The sequence below is a fragment of the Filobasidium floriforme genome, assembly GCF_021052385.1.
Source record: "Filobasidium floriforme strain CBS 6241 chromosome Unknown HD553scaffold_1, whole genome shotgun sequence".
Taxonomy (NCBI): Eukaryota; Fungi; Basidiomycota; class Tremellomycetes; order Filobasidiales; family Filobasidiaceae; genus Filobasidium; species Filobasidium floriforme.
The window spans coordinates 64,104-90,150 of NW_025763622.1; the positions used below are offsets into that span (position 1 = coordinate 64,104).

The window sequence follows — 26,047 nt, forward strand, 5'->3', positions numbered from 1 at the left end:
CCGATTCAGCAAGCGGGCGCACTTTATCGCTTGTCGAAAGGATAACGACGCCACGTTCTTGGCGCGGCTGTTCCTTGACCGATGGGTGTGTTTGCATGGGTTCCCGAAGCAGATCATTTCAGATCGAGGTACGTTGTTTACCTCGCGCTTCTGGAAAGATCTGTGCCGCATGGCGAACGTGGAGAACAGCTACTCCACGGCGTTTCATCCGGAGACGGACGGTCAGACCGAGCGAAGTAACTCCACCTTGGAGCAATACTTGCGGTCGTACGTCAACTTCCTCCAGGACGACTGGGCGGAGTTACTCTCCATGGCGGAGTTCGCGCACAACAACGCGAAGCACTCTGCCATCGGGATGTCGCCATTCATGGCGTCCGAGGGAAGGGAACATACCTTCTCCCTGCCAGTGCCCGGCACTAGGGAAGAGGCGGTGGAATCGGCGGGAGAGTACCGAGACCGACTCGACGGGATCTACAAGTCGGTGAAGGAGGCGCTGGAACAGGCGCGGAAAGACATGGCGAAGTACGCAAATCGGAAGCGTACCGCCGTCCCTGACGAGGGTTACAACGTAGGGGACCTGGTAATGTTATCTACCAAGAACTTGACGTCGGTGCGCCCCAGCCAGAAGCTCTCGATGAAGACGCTGGGGCCCTTCCGAATCACGGAAGTCATCGGCCAGAGCAAGATGGCGAGGAGGCTGGAACTCCCCGCGCAGTTACGCCGGGTGCATCCCGTTTTCCACGTGTCGTTGCTCATCCCCTATCGGGCCAACGAGCTGGAAGGAAGAGAGGTGGTTGAACCGCCTACCCCCGAAGTCCTCGACAACGGTGACTTGGGGTATGTCGTGTCCGAGATCGTACACTCGAAAGCGTTGCGATCCGGGAGGTCCGGGAAGAAGACCCAGTACCTAGTGCGATTCGAAGGGTACGGGGATGAATCGAACGAGTGGGTTAGCCCCGCCGAATTCGATCACGACGACAAGGTCGTCACGGCGTTCCACAAGCGCTACCCCCATCTACCGCAGCCCGGTCGACAGGAGTACGCAGACGCTTGATGCGTTCGGAGTCCGCATCTAGGGGGGGGATCCTGTTATAGCGATCACGTGACGCGTCGGACGCGCCGTACGCGACTCCCGTATGCGACTCCCGTCGGGGGTACTTTTCGGTGTTGTTGTTTTGATGTAGAACTAGTACCTCTGTAATAGCTCTACATCTGTTATTACATTTAGATGTCTACCCGTACCTTGCCTCATTCCTGCGTCCCGTCAGCCTGTCCAGGGGGACCCCCGCCGGGGGTCGCTCCCGGGCCTTACACGTAGTCTTCAGCGGCCTCTGTCATCTTCTCGGTGATGTCCCCCTTTTCCGGAAGAACCGGTCTCTGCTTGACCGGCTCACCCTTGGCATCATACTTCACATAAGGAAGCAGGCGTTTGATGGCCAAGAGGTCTCGAATGGACTCCAGCCATTCGACATAGTTGACCCCGGCTCGGGCAAGGACAATGACCTTGGGTCCTTTGGTGGTGATCTCGTCATCGGACATGATGGTGAAGGACAGCGAGGTAATGGAGATGATCGGTTTACTAATGTCTAGGGAAGGGAAAGTCTTCCTGTTATCCGGTGTAGTAGGAGATGTCTATCTGACTTGTCTATCTCAAGTTCTAGGTCGATCTGTTGACGTGACTGATTAGAAGTTGACACGTAGAGAAGACGGGTCAACAGCTGGGCTCATAACCTGTTAGAACTCAAGATATTGCTTTATCAATTGGCATGTGCTATCAGTCAATACAAAGGTACTGACCTGTTAGAACTCAAGATATTGCTTGAGATCTAACAGTCAAGTGGTGTATATTGATGATCTAGTTGTCCGAGATTTTCATCACCGGGGTGAGGTCCCAGCTTGGGTGATGCTGACTAAGCATCACCCCAGTCCCCAGTAATCCTGGGGAAATAATCCCAGTAATCCTGGGGAAATAATCCCGGTAATCCTTGATTACACACACGCGCGCACCTACTTTCTACACCGGACACCCAGCTCGCGCGCCTCGACGATCGACGATGAATGACAATGGAAAACGTTGGGATTGATGCTGAAAACCATCGCCGATGATCGCTTCAGGGTTGAGCGGATCTGTCTCGATAGGATCTAGAATGGACAAGATGAGCACGACGATATAGGCGAAGGCGAAGGCGAAGAACATCAAGAAATGCCTTGTTTCGCAAACTCTGTGGACCGGGCGACAGCGATGTCAAAAGTGCTACTATACAGTATCAAAGGTGGTCGTCCCGCGGAGCACAGTATGATACCAGGCAAGAGTGTATGGGGCTGTGTTCATAGTATCGCGTCTGATCTCCGACAAGAGGATCAGGGAGATCGAGACTCAAACCCAACACAGCAATGGAAGAGATAATAAATCGAGTCGATTAGGCAGGATCGAAGGATTCAGACTTTGTGGTCTTCCAGCGACGTCTAGGCCAGGATAGCTTATCATATACCCGATCGGATGTCGGACAAAGCCCATACGGAGCTGCAGTATTAACACTGGGTTCCGATCTATGCCGACACACAGCAAGAAGTTCTCTCCGAGCGTGATCATTCACGTGGTTCTTCGATTCTCTTCTAAGGGCTTCACACCGGGACTACAAGAGACTCCGGAGGACGCTAAGAAGTATCGGGTGGACCCGGAGATATTGGGGTATGTAAGAGGACAGATGAGGAGGATGATTATTTGAAGAGAGGCAGGGGAGAGTGCCGCTGGCCCTGGTCTTTGTGCATATTACGGTGGAGAAGTCCAGGCGGTTGGCCAAGTTGTAAGTCGGATGTATTCTTGATGGGAACTGATGAGACACGAATAGATGATTGATTATGGTGCATGTGGCATAGACCTCATCTGAGGGGTACTCGAGACGACGATCCGAACCCGGACACTCAGGGGTTCTTGGAAGGCAAGTACATCACCAAAGATTTGCCATGTGATCGCGTCCCGTTCGTTTGACTACGGATGATCGTACTGAGACAAGCGACCGTCCCGAGACAACACAGTTCTCGAAGCTCTAGTCGACCTCGATGGCGGGGAAGGAAACGTCCTGGCGGTCACGTCCGGTCACGATCACGGTGTGCGAAGAATGCAGTTTCGGGGAAAATCACCTTGTGTTCAGTCCGCGTTGAGTTCAAGTCGGAGTTGGTATCGACAAAGTAGAGAGGATAACGTGGGTCTCCATCTGCCTGATAGTTTTCAAGGGCATTCCGGGCACGGCGGTTACACGATAGCGAATACGAAAGTCAGGAACGGTCGAATATCCGAGTTTGACCTGAGAAAGCCTGTGAACGATTTATTGACGATGAAATCTAGAATTCATGCCAGCTGCCCGCCACCATGCCCGGGATTGAATATCGAGATCTGATAGCTACCCGTCTTCTCCGATTACAGATGCAGACTCCAGTATACGGGATCACCTCGTGCTTGAATGCGACCTTCATAGCCCGTGAGAGCGAGTCCATGTCTGTATCGTCGGCCGCGGCTCGAGGGTGCCGAGCCAAGGTCACATTTCCGCAGTCTGCGCGTCGCGAACTCAGCCAGACATGAGAATCGCACCACGGCTCGATGTTACAGTGCGAATTTTACGCCGTGATCATCGCAGCGAGACGAGTTGAACTCCCATCCCGCTAGAGTCGATTCTCGCTCGGTTACGCACGGGGTTCGCTGCTCCGACGTGCGACGTCCGAACGGCGTGTCATCGAACCGCAGCGGGAACAATCATGTGACGTACTCATCGCAAGTCGGACTTGAATCTGCGAAGGATGCGCGCGACCTCGTCGATCGACCGGCCATATAGAGAGAGAGAGAGGGCCCCCGCAAACGATCGACGCGGACCCCAACGATTAGCAGCACTGCACTGTACATTGACACCCCTACTCCACTGATCATCAGCGTTCAATATGGAGAAAGAACTCGATCAGAAGAATATCCCTGATCACTTTGAAGAGCTCGCCGCCGAACGGCACACCAATGACGTGCAGCTCTCTGGTTTTGAGGACCTTGGCGCGATTGCAACGCTGAAGCGCTTCAAATACGCGAGCTTCATGTGTATTCTCGTCACGTTTTCCGCGGCTGCCGATGGATATCAGGTGCATATCGACGATGGTATTGGTCTGGCGAGCTTTTGCTGACCTATACTCTATAGATCGGCATGAACGGTAATATCATCGCAAATACAGGTATGCCTGTCAGCATATGCGCCGCTCAGCAATCGTCACTAACGCTGCGTCTCATTTCGGCTCGGACTTATGTAGGCTTCATCAGACAGTTTGCGACCGAGACCGATGCGGAAGGAAATCCGATATTGGCTGCAGGCGTACTAGCCACTTGGGGCCCGATCATGAGCGTTGGACAATTTGTCGGGATGACCACTTTGCCTTTGCAAGTTCCGGCAAAGGTCTCTTGGTGTCTTCCCGGTCGCTGACTTGTTCGCATGCTTTGTTCAGCTTGGCCAACCGATATGGACGCAAGCCGACTCTATTTGCGATCTGGTTTATCCTATCCATGAGTATCCTCTGCGAGAGCTTGGCCCGGAACTGGAAAGTCTGGGTAAGCGCGGCTTCTTATCGCGACACGTCAGGACTGCTGGCTAAGCGTTCTTGTTCGCAAATCAGCTTGTTGGGAAATTACTGGCTGGCGTTGGCGTTGGTGGAATCCGTGAGCTCAGTACTATCCGATAATCATCTCAGCATAGACTGAGATTCCTTCTCTTACAGAATTTACCATTCCTACCTATGTCGCCGAAGTTGCCCCCGTGAGGATCCGAGGGATGCTTCTCATGCTTTACAACTTCTGGTTAGTCGCTTCGCTTGTATCCCATCAGTTCGAAGCATAATAGGATCCTTACTGACATCAATCCGCTCACAGGTTCTCTTTGGGGAATTTCTTCGCTCCTGTCTGTAGAAAGTAGGTGCGCGCGCTTGCGTAATCAAGGATTACCGGGATTATTCCCCCAGGATTACTGGGATTATTTCCCCAGGATTACTGGGGACTGGGGTGATGCTTAGTCAGCATCACCCAAGCTGGGACCTCACCCCGGTGATGAAAATCTCGGACAACTAGATCATCAATATACACCACTTGACTGTTAGATCTCAAGCAATATCTTGAGTTCTAACAGGTCAGTACCTTTGTATTGACTGATAGCACATGCCATTAATAAAGCAATATCTTGAGTTCTAACAGGTTATGAGCCCAGCTGTTGACCCGTCTTCTCTACGTGTCAACTTCTAATCAGCCACGTCAACAGATCGACCTAGAACTTGAGATAGACAAGTCAGATAGACATCTCCTACTACACCGGATAACAGGAAGACTTTCCCTTCCCTAGACATTAGTAAACCGATCATCTCCATTACCTCGCTGTCCTTCACCATCATGTCCGACGACGAGATCACCACCAAAGGACCCAAGGTCATTGTCCTTGCCCGAGCCGGGGTCAACTATGTCGAATGGCTGGAGTCCATTTGAGACCTCTTGGCCATCAAACGCCTGCTTCCTTATGTGAAGTATGATGTCAAGGGTGAGCCGGTCAAGCAGAGACCGGTTCTTCCGGAAAAGGGGGACATCACCGAGAAGATGACAGAGGCCGCTGAAGACTACGACCTCAAATGTGCCCAGGCTCTGGGTTACATCCGGCCTTCGCTTGGGGTCAACAAGCGATCGATCCAGGGGATTGATCACCCGGCCAAGGCCATGTACAAGATCAAGGAGATCCACTCCAAGACTACCTCGTTCGATGTCCAGATCCTGATCGACGAGTTCGCCAACCTCCGGCCCATTGGAGACGACTTTGAGGGGTACATGGCGAGGTTGGATACGGTGGTTGAGGGTCTGGAGGCCAACGGGCTACAAAGGGAGGATGTGGAGATCATGGCCCAATGGTCTAAGTGTCTCCGATCCTACCCGGAGGGACACCCTTACTTCAAGGCTGGAGAGTTCCTTCAGTCGAACATCACCATGGGGGTCGATGTCAAGAAGGAGTCGGTTGAGAGGATGATTCTGGCCGCCTACCGTGACATTGCCAACAAGGAGATTGCCGAGAAGGATGAGGAGAAGGCCTTCCAGGCAATGGCAGCCAAGTTTGGTTATGCCAAGATTGGGACCACCGGAGTTGGATTCGGGACCGGTGGTGTTGGGAGGCGGACCTTTGGGACCGGGACCGGGACCGGGACCGACACCAGGATCTGCAGGTGTTGCGGGCAGAGGGGGCATATCGCCAGGGAGTGTCCTCAAGCCGAACCCAATGGGTGCCACTCCTGTGGCAAGGCGGGACATCGGGCTCCCACCTGCCCTCACCCGGACATGGTTGCCTACAGGCAGAGGCACGGAGGAGGAGGATCGGGACCGGGATTTAGAGGTGGTGAAAGGGCCGCTGCCGCTGTATCTTCTTTCGATGCTGCTATGCAATCCATGACCCTCTATCGACGTCAGCTCGATCAAGCCTTGATCATCACTGAGAAGGCTCACTCACTTGCGACTAGGAAGATGACAACCCTGATCGATTCAGGTTGTTCAAGACACATGTTCGGGATGAAGAGGTTCTTTGACCTATCCCCGAACTATCAGAGAATGACTGCACCTGTCATGGTTGGAAACGGACAGGTGATCTATGCTGAGGGGATGGGCGACATCTTCTTGACCATCGAGGTTGGAGGAAAGAAGGCAGAGCTACATCTTGCAAACTGCCTGTATGTTCCCAAACTCAGTTCGAACCTAATCTCGATCTCACAGCTGGACAAAGCCGGATCGGACATCATGTTCACGGAAGGCAAGGCAATCTTGAGGAAGAACAACAAGATGACCTTGATCGGCAAGATGTTGGATACCAATCTGTACGAGGTCAATGCAAAGTCTCCGGCATTACCTAAGATGGATTCAGCCAACACGGCATCGATCTCAGGACTGGGGAATATCTGGCATCAACGGCTGGGACATCTGGGTGGGAACTCGATACGGAATCTTAAGGATTCGGTGGATGGGTTTGACCAGACGTCTGTCCCACACCAGTGTGAGAGCTGCATCCTGGGAAAGATGACAAGAGCTCGATTCCCAGACAGCTCATCACGGTCAACAGAACCACTCCAGCTGATCACCTTCGATCTTGCTGGGCCTTTCGATGAGGCTATCGGAGGAGCCAAGTACTTCATGATCATGGTCGATGATTACTCCAAGTACTACCACGTCGAACTCCTCAGGACCAAATCAGAGGCAACTCGATGGTTGAAACAGGTTCTGACTCAATGGGAAAATCAGTTGAGTCGATCAGTCAAGGTTCTCCGGTCCGATGGTGGGGGAGAATTTGACAACAGAGCGATCAGCCAGTTCTGTGAAGAGAAGGGGATCCGAGCTCAGATGACTACAGCTCGAACTCCAGAACAGAATGGGGCAGCAGAGAGAGCTGTCCGGACCATCAAAGAGGGTACTCGGACTCTCTTGATCGATTCCGGTCTCAGTAACAAGTACTGGGGTGCCGCTGCAAAGAACTTTGCATACGTCAGGAACCGGACCCGGACCGCAAAGACAGGAGACAAGACACCGATAGAACTCTTCACTGGAAAGAGACCGTCGGTCAGTCATCTGAGGGTGTTTGGATGTGTCGCTTACATGCACATACCAAAAGAAGACCGGGTTGGTCAGATCTGGAAACCCAAGGCAAAGCGGTGCATCTTCCTTGGATACGGAGAGGAAGAGTCGAAGGCCAAGAAAGCTTGGACACTCTTTGATCCCTATGCTCTCAAGAAACATGTGACGGTACATGTCAAATTCTGTGAAGACCAGAGATGGGCCGATCAAAAGACCAACATCGCAAAAGGAGACATCTTCTTCCAGGACATCTTACCTGCAATCGGGGAAGCCGAACTGACTGTCGGGGAAGAAGCCCAACCGGTTGATCCAGAGATCGGGGAAGCTGAACCGAGGATCAATGAAGCCGAACCAAGGATCAATGAAGCTGAACCGGAGATCCTGGACCCTCGACCGGAGATTGGAGAAGCTCAACCAGAGATTGGGGAAGCTGAGCGAGAGATGGGGGAAGTTGAGCGAGAGATCGGGGAAGCCGAACCTCAAATAGGGGAAGCCCCAGTTCAGCCAGCAGGACCGATACCACTGCCGCCAAGTAGGATTCCAGTCCCAGTGGATCAACAAAGCACTCGGAAGAAAGGGACTGGTATCTGGAAGAACTACGAGTATGTTCCAGTACCAGCTCAAGGATCGGGGATTCCACAGGTCTTGCCAGATGGTGCAAGACGATCCCGACAAGCTCCAAAGAGATTCCAGGATCATGCGGCCATTGCACACGGACCCAAGCTTGAAGACATAATGGATCAAGCTTTCTTGACATCGGCTGAGATGGATCCTGCCGATCCCATCTATCTGGATGCGAAGCTGGATGAGATGGCATCGATGGCCAAGAACCAGGTCTGGACCCTGGTCCCAAGGCAGACCGGACAACCAAAGCCGATCTCAGTCCGATGGGTCTGTACCATGAAAGACCTACCCGATGGTACTCAAAAGCCAAAGGCCAGACTGGTTGCTCGGGGCTACACCCAGAAAGCTGGGATCGACTATCAAGAGATCTTTGCCCCGGTTGTCAAACTGGAATCCATTCGGTACATCATCGCTCGAGCGTGCCAGAGACAGATGATTCTGTCACAAGGTGATGTCAAGACCGCCTTCCTTTCCAGCAGCATGGAAGGAGAGACCGTCTACATTGAACAGCCTGAGGGATTCAAGGAACCCGGGAAGGAGGACCATATCTGCCTATTGAACAGAGCGATCTATGGTCTCCATCAATCTCCTCGTCTGTTTTACCGGCACATCAGAAAGATCCTGGGTGGATTTGGGTTCTCATCGATCTCAGCAGATCAGTCGGTGTTTGTCAAGGACACTCCGGAGGGAAAGGTGCTACTGTAAGGCCCGGGAGCGACCCCCGGCGGGGGTCCCCCTGGACAGGCTGACGGGACGCAGGAATGAGGCAAGGTACGGGTAGACATCTAAATGTAATAACGGATGTAGAGCTATTACAGAGGTACTAGTTCTACATCAAAACAACAACACCGAAAAGTACCCCCGACGGGAGTCGCATACGGGAGTCGCGTACGGCGCGTCCGACGCGTCACGTGATCGCTATAACAGCTACTTGGTCTGTATGTGGATGATGCACTGGTAGCCGGAGACACCGACAGCTTGGTCCAGGAAACCAAAGCCTTGCTCAACACCAGGTTTGAGATGAAATGGACGGATGATCCCAAGGTGTTACTGGGGATCGAGATCGAACAGGACCGGGAGAAGGGAACTGTTATAGCCATCCGCGGTGCGACTATCACGTACATCCGAACGGGTGTTCCGCCAGCAACTCCGGCGGAGCAGGTACTTATATGATACGATAGGTAATGTCTAACTACTACGATCCCTATTGTAATATGTAATTCATCTGCTATCACACTCATTTATCTACCTATTACCCTACGCAAGTCCCGGAGAACACACAGGTTGCTGGCAACCTAACAGGAACCATCACCCTATCTCAAAAGAAGTTTGCTCGGGAGATCCTGAAACAGTACAATATGATTGACTGTCATCCCGTCAAGACTCCAGTGGAAGAGGTCATCAGCGCATTCCCACCTGAAGACCGACCACCACCTGATACCAGGTTTCCTTTCCGGGAGTTCATTGGAAAGGCGAATTATCTAGCTCGGGGGACACAACCGGATCTCTCCTTTGCAATCTCACACCTTGCATCATTCTGTTCGACCTACCAGGAGACACACTGGCAAGCGTGTGAGCGGGTAATGAAGTACCTTCAGGGCACCATCGATGCCAGTCTTGTCTATCACCGAGACGGAAATCAGAAAATTGCTGGTTACTCGGATGCCGAGTATGCCGGAGACAAGGGAGATAGGAAATCTGTCGGGGCATATGTGTTCACATTGGCCAATGGACCGGTATCATGGCAGAGCAAGAAACAGACCACAGTAGCCTGGTCTAGCACCGAGGCCGAATACATCGCTCTTGGATCAGCTGGGAAAGAAGCGGTCTGGCTCTCGATCATGGATCAGGAACTAGGATTTCATGATGGTAAACCGGTCACCATCTTTGAGGACAACCAGCCAGCTATCGCATTGGCTAAGAATCCCACCAACCATGCTCGGACAAAACATATTGATGTTTTGCACCGCGCTCTTAGGGGACTGATCGAGGACAAGAAGATCGAGGTCGAATACCTCAACACTAAACAGATGATTGCGGATCTCCTCACCAAGCCAATCACTGGAAAGCAGCTCCAAGTACTTTGCGCTGACATGAATCTGAAGATCAACAGGGCACCTACACCAATGTCGTCCACCTCTGAATAGAGAAGTCCGAGGGGAAGTGTAGAAAGTAGGTGCGCGCGCTTGCGTAATCAAGGATTACCGGGATTATTTCCCCAGGATTACTGGGATTATTTCCCCAGGATTACTGGGGACTGGGGTGATGCTTAGTCAGCATCACCCAAGCTGGGACCTCACCCCGGTGATGAAAATCTCGGACAACTAGATCATCAATATACACCACTTGACTGTTAGATCTTAAGCAATATCTTGAGTTCTAACAGGTCAGTACCTTTGTATTGGTTAATAGCACATGCCAATTGATAAAGCAATATCTTGAGTTCTAACATCCGGTACCGCCTGTTACGTCTTATACTCGGCGCTGGTGCACAGTTCCTCACATGACCTCGTGCTCAGAGTATTATTACCAAGCAACGAGCAGAGTCGTAGATTCTACGGCGGGGGTCTTCAAGCAGTACGCAAGTACGGTCAGTCGTTCGGGTCCATCCATGGCATGTCGAACGTCGGCTGACTTATTTTCGGGTACCGCCATGCGCCATGCGATATACGGTTACGTCATACAATTCGGAAGCTATTCTATATAGATCACCTTCGGAAGTATATAATCCATTCGCCGGTGATCGACCGATTCATCCTCTCGGATCCGAGGAATCGACCAGAAGAGGCAACCCATCGACCATCCATCATCGAGATTATCGACATCGACATCCTTTCATCCAACTACCATCATTCAGAGAACCATACACACCGGCACCTTCACAATATCAAGGCCAGGGTGAAATTCGACATGACAGCCACGACAACAGCACGACGCCCGCCCTCGACCGTCGCAGTGGGACCCCGCGCGATCGTCCTCAACGAGTCCCCGTCCGTGACGCCGTCTGGGTCGTATTCGGCGGCGAACTCGAACGGGGTGACGGTCAATATCATCGGGATCGGTGAGTCCAGGTCGTTTGATTGTCGTCGTTGTCGAAGAGGGTGGTGGTAATGACAGGAAGGAGAACTGAATCTGGTTCTTTCTCGCCTCTGCTCTCTCGTTACTCTTCTCCTTTTGTGCGCTATTCCAACGTGATCACGATGCGGGGTCTCCTTCTACCTCTCAACACCTGCAACACCACGCCCAAATACCTTTATCGCAAATGCAACTGCAATCATCCTCGTCATCTCTCCTCACCCATCAACATCACCCATCAACCGACTCGACCTAAACCCCAACAGGCGTAGGCTTCGTAGGCGGCGCCCTCCTCCTAATAACCCTCACCCTCCTCACCCGCTTACACCTCGCCCGTCGGCGCGCAGCATCCCAAGGCCTCCCTCGCCCACAGTTGTGGGACGTCGTCTTCGACTCAACCCGTTCTGGAGGGGCTTTGGCGATAGGAAGGAGTTTGGGGGGGTACGATTGGGATTATAGGAATGGGGGGGATATTTGGGGAGCGAGAGGGTTAGGGTTGGGCTTCGGAGGGATTTGGGGGTTTGGGTTGGGAGGAGCTGGGGGGGAGAAGGATGGGGAGGGGGTGGGGAGGAGGCCGGAGATGAGGGAGGTCGTACTCGGGGTCGGAGTGGGGAAGTCGGGTGGGCATGAGGGTGTGCGAGGGTTTGGGTTTGCGGGGTGGAAGGTGAGTCTCATCTTTGTTTTTTCAGTTCTCTGAATAGGTAATACACGTAGTCGGTTCGAAGTACTGATTTTTAACTCTACCGTGTACCGTGTCTGACGTGGAATCGGACGTAGCCGACATCTCTATTCCTGCATGAACCCTCAACGGACAACTCTCCACCATCGACAACCAATACCGTGACAAACACCGCTGCTACCACATCGCGGCCATCAGCACCAGCACCAGCATCAGCACCAGCACCATCATCAACGTCAGCACCATCACCATCAGCACCATCAAACCCATCGCCCTCGAACCCAAACCCATCAAATCCAAGCCCATCCTCACCATCCTCGAACCCGCAAGGACTTGAACTAAAACCCGACTCGAGGATCTCGACGACGGTGCTCATCCTCCTCCCTTCCCCCAAATATCCCTACACCTACACTGATCACTCGGCTCGCTCGGCTCTTACACCGGAGATGAAGATGGATAGGCATGGTCAGCTGAGAGGAGAGCGAGATGAGAAGAAGAAGAAGAAGGAGGGATATGAGGTCAAGCACGTCGAGGACGTAGACGTACATGTGGCGGACGTGAGCGATATTAAAGACGCGGGCGATGCGTGGGGTCGGGTGATGAGTTGGGGAGAAGGTGGAGACGGTCAGGATGCGGGTGTGGGTGTGGATAGGACGCCAAGGACTGGATTGGCGGGGACATTGTCTTTGTCAGGATCCCGGGATGAGCAGGAGGTGCGGGATGGTCAGCGGGACGTACGGGAGAAGTCTGGGGTGATGATGCCGGTGATGATGCCGGAAAACGAAAATGAGGGGAGGGAGAGACCGCCAGTTCAGATCCCTGCAACATCGTCATCTTTACCACCGGCACCGCCAACACATACCCAGACGCAGGGGATTACGAGCGAGGTGCACGAGGGTGAGGAGGAGGACGACCTACCCGATTTCGTCCTGGGTGTCTTGGAGCTGGAGGTGGTCGCCGATACGCCCGATGGCGAGATCGGCAACTCTCATTCGGGCGACCAGGTAGAAGCAGGGGTGTCGTATCCACCGAAATTAGCAGATTCGACATTGGGACAAGCAGTCGGCGGTGTATCACCGCGGACAGATACAGAGGGATCGCCTATGACGATGAACGGGACGGGAAGGGAGAGACCGATGCCTACGGACGGCTTGATGAGGAGTTTCTGGAGACGGTGACGGTGATGCGGCGACCGTTCTCGGGTCTGACACGGCGGGCTGAGTTGGTCGGTCTGCAGGACCGGATATCGAGGAATCGGATGGTTTATGAAGAGGTGTAGGTCGTGCTTTTCGTGTCGCTATGTGTAATCGGATTTGTATAGCGAAGGGTGGGTAATCTATTGGCTATTGGGAGATCAGGATGTACTCGATGTAACGCAATGATTTGATGATACGCGCGGCCGAGCGAGCCGACGGACGTCAGAAGGCGGTCCGGTCCATTCTAATTTCATTCAGGGGTTCGGTGATTGAACCTGATCTATGGCGCTATAGCTCTAGTTGCTAGTTGGCTAATGAATTAGTCATGAGTCATAAGCCGGGGTCTGTCGGGCGGGGGTATATGGAAGCTGGAAGGTATAAATATGATCACACCATCTCGAACACCACTATCATGTCCATCTCTTCCCTCGCCTGAGAAGAAAGCACCAGCACATCCACCCTCTCCGCACCTCTACGATGTCGACAGCCGCAGAGAACCCGGAAGCTTTCCCGCTTCAAGGTCTGACCAGCGATGGGTGGTCCAACGAAGAAGAAGCTTCGGCTACTTGTGCGTGCGGCGCCGTGCAGATGGTCATCGTGAGTCGTGCTTCCCCCAATTTTCGACCTATCAGTCCGTTTGCCAGTCGATTCATATATCTGATCTCATCGATCTCTTGAATAATATTGATGGACCACGCCACGCCATGCTATGTACGACAGCCATTGAAAGCCCCAGGCCTGGTCAACACCTTTGTCTGTCACTGCTCGGACTGTAGGAAAGTCTCCGCATCGATGTTTGCTACGAACTTTACCTCCCTCGACACCCACACCCGGTTCACAAGGGGGGAAGACAACCTCACCGTCTTTTCCCAGAACAAGACGACGGCGACGGGAGGGACCATGTCGAACTCGTTTTGCAAGACTTGTGGGACGCTCATGTTCCGAGCTGGGTCGGTCGCACCGGGGACGAAGTTTATGAGAGGGGGGATTATTGATGATCATCGGTTGCATGATACGATGTTGAGGCCGGGGGTGGAGATCTTTTCGGAACATAGGGCGGGGTGGGTCAAGCCGGTCGATGGGGTGGAGCAGGCCAAGGGGATGGGGCCGTTTAGCAAGTAGCAGGGGAAAGAGGCGTAGGAGCGATCGATGGTGGGCTCCTGTCGTGCTCGAGGCAGTTGGCTGGGATCTGTGATAATAGTTCAGACGAGAAGCCCATGAGGGTCGATTACTGAATCCAGCAGGAGATCACGTCAACCGCTGCACGTTGGGTCGATAATAGCAATAACAATATGACTGCTTCTGCCGATACGCGATGCTGAAAATGGTGAATGAACGGATCGACCTTCTGCGCATACCTTTTTGCTAGGCACGGCGTGATTCGGTGATAACCAGACGATGCAGAGAAAAATAGACCCAGTTGTTTCATCAACCTATTCGAAACACAGATATAACGCGGTCAAGCGACTTGTATTGTTCAGTCTGAAAACGTTTTCTCCGCCATGTTGCCGCAGGATGGGCGCCATGATATTCGTTGTATCAAAGCTCAATCTTGTGTGTAATGCGCTCCAGAGAAATCTCGATCTATATAAAACTAGAACACCTCTATGATAGCATTTACACTACGGAACAAAATCAGATCACACAAAAATCATTTAATCGGGCGAGAAATACCAATCACTCTGTACACTACAATCGGGACATGTGATCGTCGCCGAAGAGTGGCAAATCCAAATGATAGAACCCGAGTCTTAGCCAAGATATCACCTTAGGCAGACCCAGCAGGAACATGCTGTCCGTAAGATGGTCGCAGGGGCTTCAGTGGTCGTTCTGAGTGGTGGCGATAGAGTAGGATGATGGGGCCTCAAGAAGGAACGCCGCTTCGCGGGCACGCGCGTCGATCTCTTCTTGTACAAATTCGAAGAGCTCGCTCGATTCCCGAGAGAGCCGATCCACCGAGAGTCGCAGACATTGAGTGCTCCTGAGTCCCATGTAGATCTTGGGTACAACTGGACTGATCGCATCGCTCAAGGCTCGACGAAAGGCTTTATTTTCAGACCGCTGCATGTTGCGAATCGCGTTGGCAATGCCATCAGAAGTTTCCGGCTGGCCCATGAGCATCGCGGTACCGTGCTGGCAAGAGAGTCTATCATCATCGCGCCTATCCTCTTCGGTGTAGCGCGAAACCGATTCGCTCGCATGACGTTCTGACAATACCCTTTTGCTGAGGATTCCTTGCAGATAGTTGCGCTTCGTATCGGCGACAGAACTCCCTTCAAGCTGGCTCCGCACTTCAAAACCACGCTTCCCCAGCTCGGTCACCAACGAAGTCAACATCTCGCACGGATCCATGGAAGCTACGTCGGCATGCTCTGTCCTTGTCTGCTGGTATTGAATCGCCCGAAGTACCTGATCGCGTCCCCACTCCCCGCAACGATCGCGCAGTCCACTCTCGTACAATGCATGGGTCCAACGCGTCTCTGCTGTACGGACCCAGGATGGCAGGACATAGAGTTCTCTGACCTTTTCCAAGCCGACTGCGCTGATCCCCCACTCCTGATCTTCGATAAACGGCATATGGAAACCGAATTCCGGCCGTACAGCGTTCTGTTCATGGTCTTCTGGTAGCTTTCCGATTGTCAACACGTATGGGCATGGATAACGGACGCCCCATTCGTGCCAATTGTTGTTCACGAAAACGAACTTGTCCTCTTCGAGCATTACAGCCATAGCATGAGTTGTTTGGTCGTCCCAATCGCAAGCACTCGCGTCGAAGTATTGCAGATGAGACAAATCAAAGATCAGGGGTCTTCTCGAGGCCCGAGATCGGCGATCGATGCTGGCAAGCGGCATATTTCGAAAGGAGATACTCCGAGCGAGAAGGGGTTGTCAACCACTAACTGACAAGCTCCCTCCTGCTATTTGGGTTCGTCATCGCGATCTAAATACGTGTTCACTATGCTTCTTGAAACGTCGACCGTTCCTTTGATTAGACGCCCTCTGGCCGTCATCTCGCCTCTTCACAAGTCTTGCTTCTCGCGGCAGTCGAATTATGGTGTGATCCAGATTTCGTCCTTTCATGCGTAAAGGAATCGGCTGGGTGATATTTACTTTCTTGGCTACGAGTATGCCCTGCGGTACGCAGAGTTATAGGGCGATGCTTGTTGTTCTTTGGCCTTGGCTTTATACCAATTGAACGATCGGCGGGTATCAAAAGCTGAGCATGCGTCTCGGTTCGTCAGGCCTGGTCGCGCTTCACGATGTTTAGACCTGTTGTCTCTGGTGTCTCTACGATCCAAAAGCGTATAAAGTATATCAGGTCGACTTCCATGATACACGATGTATTGTCGTAGATATGACAGTGTCGAAGTATGAGCCATCGAAGCCGCGGGGTTAAGCCGGGCCCGGATGCCAACAACGTCATATTTCGCCATTGTAACGACTTTTGGAGAAGCACGTTTCAGCCGTCCCGAAGGATCCTTAGACCGACTCAAAGGTCATGATACTGATCTTTCCTTTCTCGTGCGTAAAGGCAGTGGAAAGGCCTTTATGAGAACGGACGGGCAGCTGCGGGCCGGGATTGCTTCTCACGACTGACCGCTGAGAAGCGATTGCACCTGTGTTGTCTGATCCTTTCTGAGACTGATTGTGGTACGGCAATAGAATATGGCATATAAATACCGGCGCATAAGGCAAGGCTTTCACATTCGCAAAGCTGAGAGCATTCTCCAGCATCTGCCACCTTCAAAGCCAAACAAGATGTATAATCAAATTTCCCAAACCTCTTCTACCTCCTTGCTCCTTCCACCAGACTCTGATTCTTCGGACGATCAAACCAACAGTGGAGATTCTTCGCGCACTCGGCACTCGAGAAAGTCGTACCCTCGATTCGACAACGGCTTGTCGTCGAGGTCTGACGTTCTCTCCGCGTTGACCAATTCTCGGATCAATCCATACATGATTGTGCCAGACAAGGACGGAACGGACTTCGAGCTTCAGAGCTTAGTGTGCACCTATGCGGTCCTTCACGACAGCAAGCAGTTGGTACCGACGATCATCCCAGCTAAGTTTGGTGAAGCTTTCGATGCAATCGTGCGGTTAAACACTGCTTGGATAGAGCAGAGTCTGAGAGAATTTGCGAAGCGAAGGAAGTCTGTCTCCGAACGGTGCACAGAGCCTATCTGCGGATCTTTCACGTGGTGCGGAGGAGGCAATCAATGGAGCGGCTGGCTACAGCTACAGAAAGCGTCCTCGCCCGAGCTTTCCGTGAAGAGACAGCAGCACAAAGACCTTTCCTCGTATCGCAGCCCTTTCGCGTGCAAAATCGTGCGAGGTGAAGAACAGCACAGCATAGTGTTTGACGCTTTGAAAAGAAGCAACCCTCAACATCGGGCAGTTGAGAGATACGAACTCTCTTTCAAACTTTATGGACACTGTCGCCTGGACAAGCCTTGAGTCTTACCGGCGCGAGTTACTTTATAGTTTAGAAGGTCTCCCGTATTCATATGGATGCCAATCGTCAGATCAATCTTGCCGCTCTCAATTATGATATCGCGTCTTGTGTAGCAATAGACATGGCAAGCAAGTTGCGGTTCAGTAGCTCAGTAGAGTACTGCTGAAACACAAGAAAGCCAGCGGAACCTTTTTAGGGACTGTTCGTGCGCTAGCGCAAAGATGACAACGTTAGATCACATGACAGGGATGATTTATAGGTGGCCTGCTTGATGTTCCAGCTCGTTCTGTCAGGTGATGGAGTCAATCTCTAGTCAAGTGACATCAAGAGCAAAGTTGAGCCCGCTGCTGTCAAAGGGGCTGCCTTTCGATGCGACCCTTTGTGCTACAGACAAAAGCGTGGCCTCTGGCCGTCCTTCGCCCAGGACGAGTGAACGCCGTTTCCTTCATCTATTCTCAAAGCGCTTTAAGGTGCCGTCCGATCTTGCAGCAGGTTCACCCCGTCTAGCAAGCAAGAATGCGCCATTGTGTCAGCATTTGGTCTGGCATCAAAGGAGAGCTGGTTTCAACCAGCTCACGGCAGCTCCCGAGCCTGGAGTACTATATATGAAGACTGAACATGTATGGTCTGCACGCTCGTCGTAGAACCAAGGGGACTCAGATTACCTCAACGCATTTCAGCGAAAACATGCCTGTCTACCAGCCCGAACACTTCAATCCTTCAGAGGCCACTCTAGTCGGTCCTGGCCATGACGCCGACTCCGCCCTCGCCCAACTTTTTATTGCTGACCTCACCATTCGGACGACTCCTAGTAATGGTAGACTCAGCGTCTGCACCACTGACACTGCTACTGAGGCCTCTACCACTGGCAAGACAACATCGACACACTCTCCCTCGAACCTCGCTCCAGACAGCTCAAGGCGGGCTCGCAGTCCATCACTGAGGGAATCCTGGCGTGCTTTGAGCCGATCGCCAAGTAGATCCGGAAGGGGCCTGAGAGCGGTGAGACCAGGAAAGCAAGGTGCGGTCTCGACAGCCGTTGCGTCTGTTCTCGAAACTGCTCGAATCGAGCATCCTGAACGCGGGACGATTAGTGACGAGATGTTGAATCTCTTGAACGAGGTACTGAAAGGGAAAGGACATGAGTTTGCGAATATTCCTCTGGAAACGATGCATCAAGTCAGTATTTGAGTTTACAGTCGCACGCCTTGATTCCATCGCCGACCTTTGATGTTCCACTACAGGTCAAATTCATGAAAGTTTCGAAGGAGGGGAAGGTACTGAATGACAAGAGCGAATGCATAGAATGGGAGTACCTCATTCTTCACAACAATGAAAGCTTGGACAGCGCTGCGGAACGACTGAACGATACTGCCGTCATCCACCGCAAGTACTTTCCTACAGAGACAACTGAGTGCAATTATGTCACCTGCTGCATACAAAACGATGGGGTCAACAAGTGGAACTGCCTTATTCAAGCCTCAGTATCCAGCGGCCATGAGATCTGTCACGACAGGGTGGACTTGGATCGACTGGTAGCCACATGCATCACGAAGCAGTTCAAGTTCATGTTGTATGCCCATCCAGATGCACTGTAGGATTCGTTTATGATATGGCGTATGCGTGTAGCTGAGAAAGTCTCATATTGAATACAAATATTCGCAGACTCAAAAGATGCCACGCAGTTGACCACATTTGTCACCTTAGCTGTGCAGTTGTATGACCATCCGGGAAATCGAGCCAAGACATGGACCACCTCGCCCAAGGAGCAAGATGATCCCAAATCCTGCAAACAACGCCGTTGGCACGACTGATCGCTTTGTTGGTGCATTGTTGATTGTCTCATGCACTCGCTTCATCCGAGTACGATACTTCTTTGCAGTCTAGCGCAATCTACTGTATCCGCTGCTGACGCATACAGACCCAGTCCAGCTGTCTCCCTACTTTGCTTCTCTGGATCTGCAAGTATGTATGCCCAAACTGACAGCTGCAGGGCGCAACCCAACTTTACACACTCGGGTATCATAATACGACCCTGCGTACCGGTCCTACTGGTCAGTAACGGTATCGCAAGAATGAAGAGTCAAGAGCCGTCAGATACAACAGTATTGAAAACGATCGACCTAGATCCCTCGTCCATTGCGAGCGACGATCAGTCGCCGAGCCTCTTCGATATCATAAGGCTTGGGCCGAGTACTGGGGAGACTGCTTCCACCGGTACTGGACAAGCCATCACTGTGGAACCTGGACTCTCGGTTGTCGATCCAGACGGGCATCAAATCGTACGGGACCTAATTAAATAATCTTTTTTCCAAGGCCTCGAGGATTGCACCTACCCATCTTGATTGCTCGTGTCCGATTGTGCTCGCTTGGTGGGAAGACTTGGTGGGAAGACGACAACAACAAAAAGACCAAATACTTCTGGTCGTTCAGTCAAGCACACATATTCCTCTGAGTCATGTCGCCAGCACAAAGACCAATGCCGAGACCGTGCATGCTTTATCAACACGATTAACCAAATCGAGCGGAAGATGGAGCATCCGACGGGGAGCGCACACTTTCCTCTTGTATGCCGGTGCCACTGAGTAGGAGACGGCAATTCCTTTAGGCTTTGGAGATTGAGTTGTCAAGAGCTGGGTGAAATGTAGAATTGTCAAGGCCGTACGAAGGCGATGTATGGTAGCCTTGACAGATGAGTAATTGAATCTTCGAGGTGATACAACGCATAATTTTCCAGACGACAAGGCGAGTACAGTCGAAGTATCGTATTGCTGGAGGGTGTCACGAACTGATCGATCAGATTGGGCAGGCGAGATTAAGCTGATGACCCATAGGTGATGGCAAACGGCCTGCTATGAGATTATAATCTCTGCACTTTTGGGGGTAGAAGCGACCTCTTCGATGGTGACTGTCTCTCTCGAAAGTTCCTAGAGCCTAGACAGCCTTTGGCTGTGAAACACCTTTTTGACTCACAACAAAGCAGTGCCAAGCTTCTCGGTATAATTCCTTTGTTCGGTATACTCTGCTTCCGCTTACCGTTACCTATATATACCTGAGCTGGCTTGATCCAAGCATTGATTACTGCTATATTCACTGCTATACCCTAGCCTATATTCTATATCCTATGACCAAATAGCAGAACAGATCTCGCCTCCTGCGACCTGAAACATAAAGCGGGAAGAAGCCAAAAATAAAAATGTCCAGTCAAGAACCTGCCAACAATGCCTCCATTGGAAGCGAGACCATTGATTCCTCCAAAGCTACTACAGGCCCCCTCGCTAGTCTGCGTTCATTCTGGAGTTCATTCGCCACACCTGATCAATCGTCACTTTCTGGCAACACTCTACCTGATCCTGGGGCCCAGGCGATCATCTCCGTCAAGCTTTGTCAAAAGCCTACCGGGTCTTCCGAATCTGCTTCCCCTCCACCGGACCAAACGCTGCTGGAATCGAAGGTCCTGAGCCGGCTGTCAGAGCTGTTCAACGGGCTCAAAGATGCTTCGACCGTTCGTCTCGAAAAGTATCCGCTCACGATCGCATGGTGGCAAGAGGCAAGAGTGGGTCGGGCGCCCGTGTACTTCCTATGCTTGGATCGGGAGAATCTGGCAAAGTCGGTGCGCAACGACAGGAAGCCGATCGATCAGGTCACTTTCGAGTTCTTGTCGAAGGGCTTACCCGGAGCGAGTGAGAAGTGGGAAGTAGAGAGAGGCCAGGAATCGTGGATCATGTCCACAGGGTCTCTTGGAGACTTTGTACAGCTTTGGGGGACGGGTGATCGAGCGATTAACCTGCAGACAGTGGCTTGTGAACTCAAGAAGAATCAGAAATTCTTGTACCGTATCTCAGAAGCCTAATTCAGAGCGATCAAATGATCTAATCGCGGCGATCATATGACTATTGAAACTAGGTGATGCGATGGTGGGAAGTCTGAGAAGCATAGTTCTTTTAAATCCATAATGCGCAAACTTGACTCTCCTTTGTTACTAGATACTCTGATTTCCGGGTGTTAGACTGCGGCCAGGAGAAGCTATGTAGGGGCGCAGTTCTATTCAGTAGGATATAAATGACGAGGCGGACTGCGGGTCGACGTCAAAGCAGGAATCACGACTGTCCATCAATCACCTCGACCCATCGACAATGACCGATAGCACCTTATTACCGTCCACAACTGTGGAAAGTGACAATGAGATCAACTTCATCCCACCCAGCTCTACAGGCCATGCACCCCACGCTCGAACCTCGATCGCTCCTTCAGCGCTAGCAAGCGCATCGGTGAGCGGTCCCAGCGGCGATCAGGCCAACACGGTCCAGACTGAAACCAAAAACACCAGCCTCAAAGAGTCCTGGACCAACTGGAAGCGGGGTCTCTCTGACCGTTTCTCCAAATCACCTGTCGAACAAGTCAGGGCTTTCAAATTACCTGAAAGCCCATTGAACTTTGGGGGGTTTCGATGTTACGCACTGAACAACAAGAAGTTTCTTGCGGCCCTGTCTCGAGCACTCAATGAGGAGAGCGGGGGGTTCTCGAGGCTGATCACTGATGGACCCGATGGAGGCAGAGTAAACTATATCTCTGCTTCGACTCGACGCATCGCTTCTCACTGATCTCAATTGACGTACGTCTGTATAGTGGAAGATCATGCACTGGCCGCAAGATGCTTTCACAGCAAAGAAGCGAAGCAACAAGCACTGCTTTTCGGTACTCAAAGCGGATGAATCATTCAACAAGGACACTACTAAGGGAAAAGCTCTTGTGGTCACCCAAAGAAGGAGCAGAGGACTTGCGTCAACCACATGGCAGCGGAAAAGTGCAAGATCTGACTCGTCGCGCTTGTCGCATCACGAACGGAAGCAACACGCGAGATCTGGTACTACGCACTCAATTACTACACACAACAGATGCTGCTAACGGTTTGACAATCGACCAACGAGTCATGTACTTTGACTGCTCTGTCCATACCGTTTGCGACAATTAGTCAACCCAAGGTGCATCGCTTGCCTGTTGTATCGAATGGCGAAATGAGACTGTGTATCCATTTGGTCATTAGTGTTCAACGTCCGCTGCAGACGTTTGTTCGTTTTTCTTGTTGATTTAGACCACCTAAACTACCCAACGACATAACAACATCACGACTTGAGAAGCAGACTTTGCTGACTGTATCATCGCGTGACCGTCGGCCTCCTTTGTAGGAGTCACAATCTATCGCGTGGTCCTTCGAAGGTAGCCATCGCGTAGCGTGCTTCTCGACCTGCGAAAATTCGTATATATATAGCAGAGGATTACACGCAGTCTCATCACATCCTTCCATGCTGGTCAATGCAGATCCGGCCAATCTGTTCCCCCGGTTGAGGCGTAAAAAATCCCCGCCCAACATGCGTCTTTCTGCAACCTCTGACATCGAGCTTCGAGACCTGCCTTCCATTTCACGGACGTCGACCCGCACGCCATCTGGACCAGACAATCAAGCGGACAGTACATCGACGGAGGGGGATGATGGAATGACCTTGGCTCCAGTGATCAGTCGAGCCAGTACAGATCTCGCCGGCGCAATATCGACCACGAATCCAGGATCTACCGCCTCGAAAACATCTTGGGGGGAACTTATATCCAGGCCACTCTGGAATCTGCTCTTGAAAGAAGACGCAGGTCCGCTCCGAGCTATCGAGCACCCGAAATACAAAGAAACCGGATGGACTTACTATCGAGAGACACGATTTTTGGCAGCTTTTTCTCGAGCCTTGAATGAGCCCAAAGGAGGGTTCTCCAGGTTGTTCTCAGATGCATGCGATTGGGACCGAGTGAGTCAACATTGATTTTATTAACGAATCAGAGTTCACGCTTGTTGATCATGGCCCAACGATATATCATCAGTGGGAAATGATGCGCTGGCCTGAAAAAGATCTCGCGACAGGAAATCGAACAGGGAGGTATTACTTCCTGGTTCGGAAAGAGGATGAAAAAATCGACGTGGAAACCGCCAAAGCTAGCGCTCTCATCTGGTCGTATAAGCAGGGCGAGAAAGATTTGGACCGTCCGATGAACAGCAAATCACGAGTATGCCAGATCACGGACGGCACAACATCAATCAACCTCGTCATTTTTGGCTCGAGGCATGACGGCTATACCAGCCGCTATCCAAGCTTGACCACCGGATTTACCTATGGGATGGACCTCACCAAGTTCTTTATGTGTACTCGCACGACCTACAATGATGATGGAGGATTGAGTTGTGACCCCTTTAGGATGTAGCCACGCCCGTATATATGTATAGTTACACTGTTTGGGCGGGAGGTTATCTGCTTGGCGCCCGGCTGTAAGACACGGACTAGTCCGCCACTGCTGCTTCAGCCTCCCCCAAAGGCTCCGATGCAGCGTGGCGTTTCATATTGCAGGTTGACAGGGCTGCGACTTGCCGCGCGCGCCATCCCTCGTTTCACCATCCGGGCCAGCAGGTCTGGGACTTTTCGCGCTTCATCCCTTGCATCAAAGGAGGCACCCGAAACGCTTAGCGATCGGGAGTCGAGCTTAAAGCCTCTCACCACTAACATGAATGTCTATTCGCAACCACACTGTTCTCAATGTGATACTGTATGCATCCTGGCGTTATCTACCAGTACATTTATACATCATGACACCAACTTCGACGATATCGACCGGGTTCCTATCTTCGCACGATTCCGATCATCTTGGCACGAGTGCATCGGAACCTCAAACACCTTCAACAAAACGCACTGATCGCTCCACCCTTCAAAGCATCGCGACGATCTTCTCCCGGCTAGATCCGAGAGCTCATGTCCTTAGCGAAATCATCCAAAAGGCTGTTGCGACCGCGGGAACCACATTCAGGCCGGGGGAAGCTCGTCTGTGGTGGGGAAGACAAGGCTTACAGGGGGTAGCTGTATGGGGCAACACTATGCCTCCGAAGAACACAGACGGTGCAGCAAAAATTTCGTTGGCAGGTCTGAAGGTTCTCGAAGGAGTACACTCGCTCGAGGGATGGGCTGAGCAGTCGATGGAATTGAAGGGACCTGGCGACAGGAGGTACCTGGTCTCGGTCATCAAGGACTCTGCAGACCGCAAAGAATACTTTCCGAATAGTGTTCTGTTGAGAGTCGTAGAGCAGAGAGATTAGGTATACCGCGCCAACATACCGTTACAGATCTGTAGTTCAGCTCCACTTGTAAATATCGTTTGAGCCTTGTAAATATCGTTTGAGCCTTGCAACTAGCTGCAGGAGCCAGGCAAACCGCTCCACTTTGGTCTGAGGTCATAGCAACTCGGAAGTAGCAAGTATGAACCCCTCTCCAGTATCCGCCCACGATGAACCAACCAGGTTGGACCTCTTCACCGCAATGAAATGGTAGTTCCGATGAATTGCAAATGGTAGGTTGAGACCGTTAATCATGACCAGTCCAAAAGTTCCGCCAAGATGATTGGGACTTCATTGCGATAGGTAGACACGAGCCCTCGTGGACCAGTAGCGCCCATGTTCTTCTGGTCATATGAGGAGCGCATCATGTTTCAGCTCTTATTGAGAGCTTGGACTTCTCGCCCTTTACCTCTGGAAATCAAAGGAAACGTGAAACGTCAGGGGAAACGTCAGGGGTGGGCAGCACGAAATCAGCATAGATATAAGCTGAGATTCGCGTGTATCGTTGCCAGCTTCCAGTATGATCCCTGACATACAGTGAGCACAATACGACTGAATCACAACGACCGGCGATTATTTGTCTGTATCATCGAGTTCTGCAGCATCATCTGGATTAGACCATCAACCATGTGCTGTATCCGAGCCAATTGCAATTATCGACGACATCTGGTGCTTGCTTCGATCAGGAATTTTCCTCTTGAATAGGACCACTTTCTAGCACAGCATGTGAAACCATCGCCTAATACCGAGAGAGGCCCCACTGCAAGATTGACATGACCTTGCTTTGTCTCCATCACGTGCTGTTGATGCTCGCTTCTGCTATCGTATGCGCTTCTCAGTGACGTGCGAGAACTTAGTCATCACGACTTATAGATACAACTGGTCCTGAAACCCATATAAAGCCGAATTAGGCCGCTCAGATGACCATATCATGGGTCCGAAAAGCTACTTTTCAGACCGGCGTGATATTGTACTAAAGTGCTTCTGATACGTGATCAGGTATATGAGGACGAATGTGCAAGGGATTGCTGAGATTCGAGGGCTTCTCGCACATCGTCTCGTTTAGGTTAGGCTTCTCGCATGCCATCGACAGATGATCTCGACATCCCAAAGGACATGCTTTGTTTTGTTCATCATAGCCGACAGAGTGGGCAATCAGATTCCCAGCTGTCAGCCCCGTTCGAACGAACGATCAGGTGATAGAAGCTGGGTCAAGAAGCCAGATCGTACCTTCTCCAGAACCACATTG

At 51.8% G+C, this 26,047-nt stretch overlaps 9 protein-coding genes across 9 annotated transcripts; 8 read left to right on the plus strand and 1 right to left on the minus strand.

Annotated features, from left to right (window-relative positions):
• Nucleotides 1-3,936: 3,936 nt before the first annotated feature.
• Nucleotides 3,937-4,946, plus strand: HD553DRAFT_337956 (uncharacterized protein; the record flags this gene model as incomplete). Its single annotated transcript, XM_046182311.1, has 7 exons — nt 3,937-4,125; nt 4,182-4,215; nt 4,291-4,441; nt 4,483-4,585; nt 4,651-4,693; nt 4,753-4,831; nt 4,904-4,946. The coding sequence occupies 7 exons, from the start codon at nt 3,937-3,939 to the stop codon at nt 4,944-4,946; spliced, it is 642 nt and encodes a 213-aa protein (XP_046039903.1).
• A 6,943-nt stretch (nt 4,947-11,889) lies between these two features.
• Nucleotides 11,890-13,453, plus strand: HD553DRAFT_302043 (uncharacterized protein). The gene is made up of 2 exons (XM_046178684.1): nt 11,890-11,984; nt 12,098-13,453. Exons 1-2 carry the CDS (start codon nt 11,901-11,903, stop codon nt 13,175-13,177), a joined length of 1,164 nt encoding a protein of 387 aa, XP_046039904.1. The 5' UTR covers nt 11,890-11,900; the 3' UTR covers nt 13,178-13,453.
• A 79-nt stretch (nt 13,454-13,532) lies between these two features.
• On the plus strand, nt 13,533-14,663 carry HD553DRAFT_302044 (Mss4-like protein). Its single transcript, XM_046178685.1, has 2 exons — nt 13,533-13,792; nt 13,916-14,663. The coding sequence occupies exons 1-2, from the start codon at nt 13,673-13,675 to the stop codon at nt 14,315-14,317; spliced, it is 522 nt and encodes a 173-aa protein (XP_046039905.1). The 5' UTR covers nt 13,533-13,672; the 3' UTR covers nt 14,318-14,663.
• A 350-nt stretch (nt 14,664-15,013) lies between these two features.
• HD553DRAFT_321006 (uncharacterized protein) lies at nt 15,014-16,048 on the minus strand (the record flags this gene model as incomplete). Its single annotated transcript, XM_046181204.1, has 1 exon — nt 15,014-16,048. One exon carries the CDS (start codon nt 16,046-16,048, stop codon nt 15,014-15,016), a length of 1,035 nt encoding a protein of 344 aa, XP_046039906.1.
• A 906-nt stretch (nt 16,049-16,954) lies between these two features.
• On the plus strand, nt 16,955-17,814 carry HD553DRAFT_353477 (uncharacterized protein; the record flags this gene model as incomplete). Its single annotated transcript, XM_046183777.1, has 2 exons — nt 16,955-17,528; nt 17,762-17,814. The coding sequence occupies 2 exons, from the start codon at nt 16,955-16,957 to the stop codon at nt 17,812-17,814; spliced, it is 627 nt and encodes a 208-aa protein (XP_046039907.1).
• Nucleotides 17,815-18,335: 521 nt separating this feature from the next.
• On the plus strand, nt 18,336-19,951 carry HD553DRAFT_321008 (uncharacterized protein; the record flags this gene model as incomplete). Its single annotated transcript, XM_046181205.1, has 6 exons — nt 18,336-18,827; nt 18,893-19,221; nt 19,364-19,473; nt 19,570-19,613; nt 19,636-19,702; nt 19,755-19,951. 6 exons carry the CDS (start codon nt 18,336-18,338, stop codon nt 19,949-19,951), a joined length of 1,239 nt encoding a protein of 412 aa, XP_046039908.1.
• An 818-nt stretch (nt 19,952-20,769) lies between these two features.
• Nucleotides 20,770-21,501, plus strand: HD553DRAFT_332873 (uncharacterized protein; the record flags this gene model as incomplete). The annotated part of the gene is made up of 2 exons (XM_046182078.1): nt 20,770-21,331; nt 21,383-21,501. Exons 1-2 carry the CDS (start codon nt 20,845-20,847, stop codon nt 21,499-21,501), a joined length of 606 nt encoding a protein of 201 aa, XP_046039909.1. The 5' UTR covers nt 20,770-20,844.
• Nucleotides 21,502-21,784: 283 nt separating this feature from the next.
• On the plus strand, nt 21,785-23,897 carry HD553DRAFT_321010 (uncharacterized protein; the record flags this gene model as incomplete). The annotated part of the gene is made up of 5 exons (XM_046181206.1): nt 21,785-22,207; nt 22,278-22,455; nt 22,624-22,633; nt 22,921-23,446; nt 23,520-23,897. The coding sequence occupies 5 exons, from the start codon at nt 21,785-21,787 to the stop codon at nt 23,895-23,897; spliced, it is 1,515 nt and encodes a 504-aa protein (XP_046039910.1).
• Nucleotides 23,898-24,276: 379 nt separating this feature from the next.
• HD553DRAFT_321011 (uncharacterized protein) lies at nt 24,277-25,503 on the plus strand (the record flags this gene model as incomplete). The annotated part of the gene is made up of 4 exons (XM_046181207.1): nt 24,277-24,762; nt 25,102-25,246; nt 25,311-25,335; nt 25,401-25,503. 4 exons carry the CDS (start codon nt 24,277-24,279, stop codon nt 25,501-25,503), a joined length of 759 nt encoding a protein of 252 aa, XP_046039911.1.
• Nucleotides 25,504-26,047: the final 544 nt, after the last annotated feature.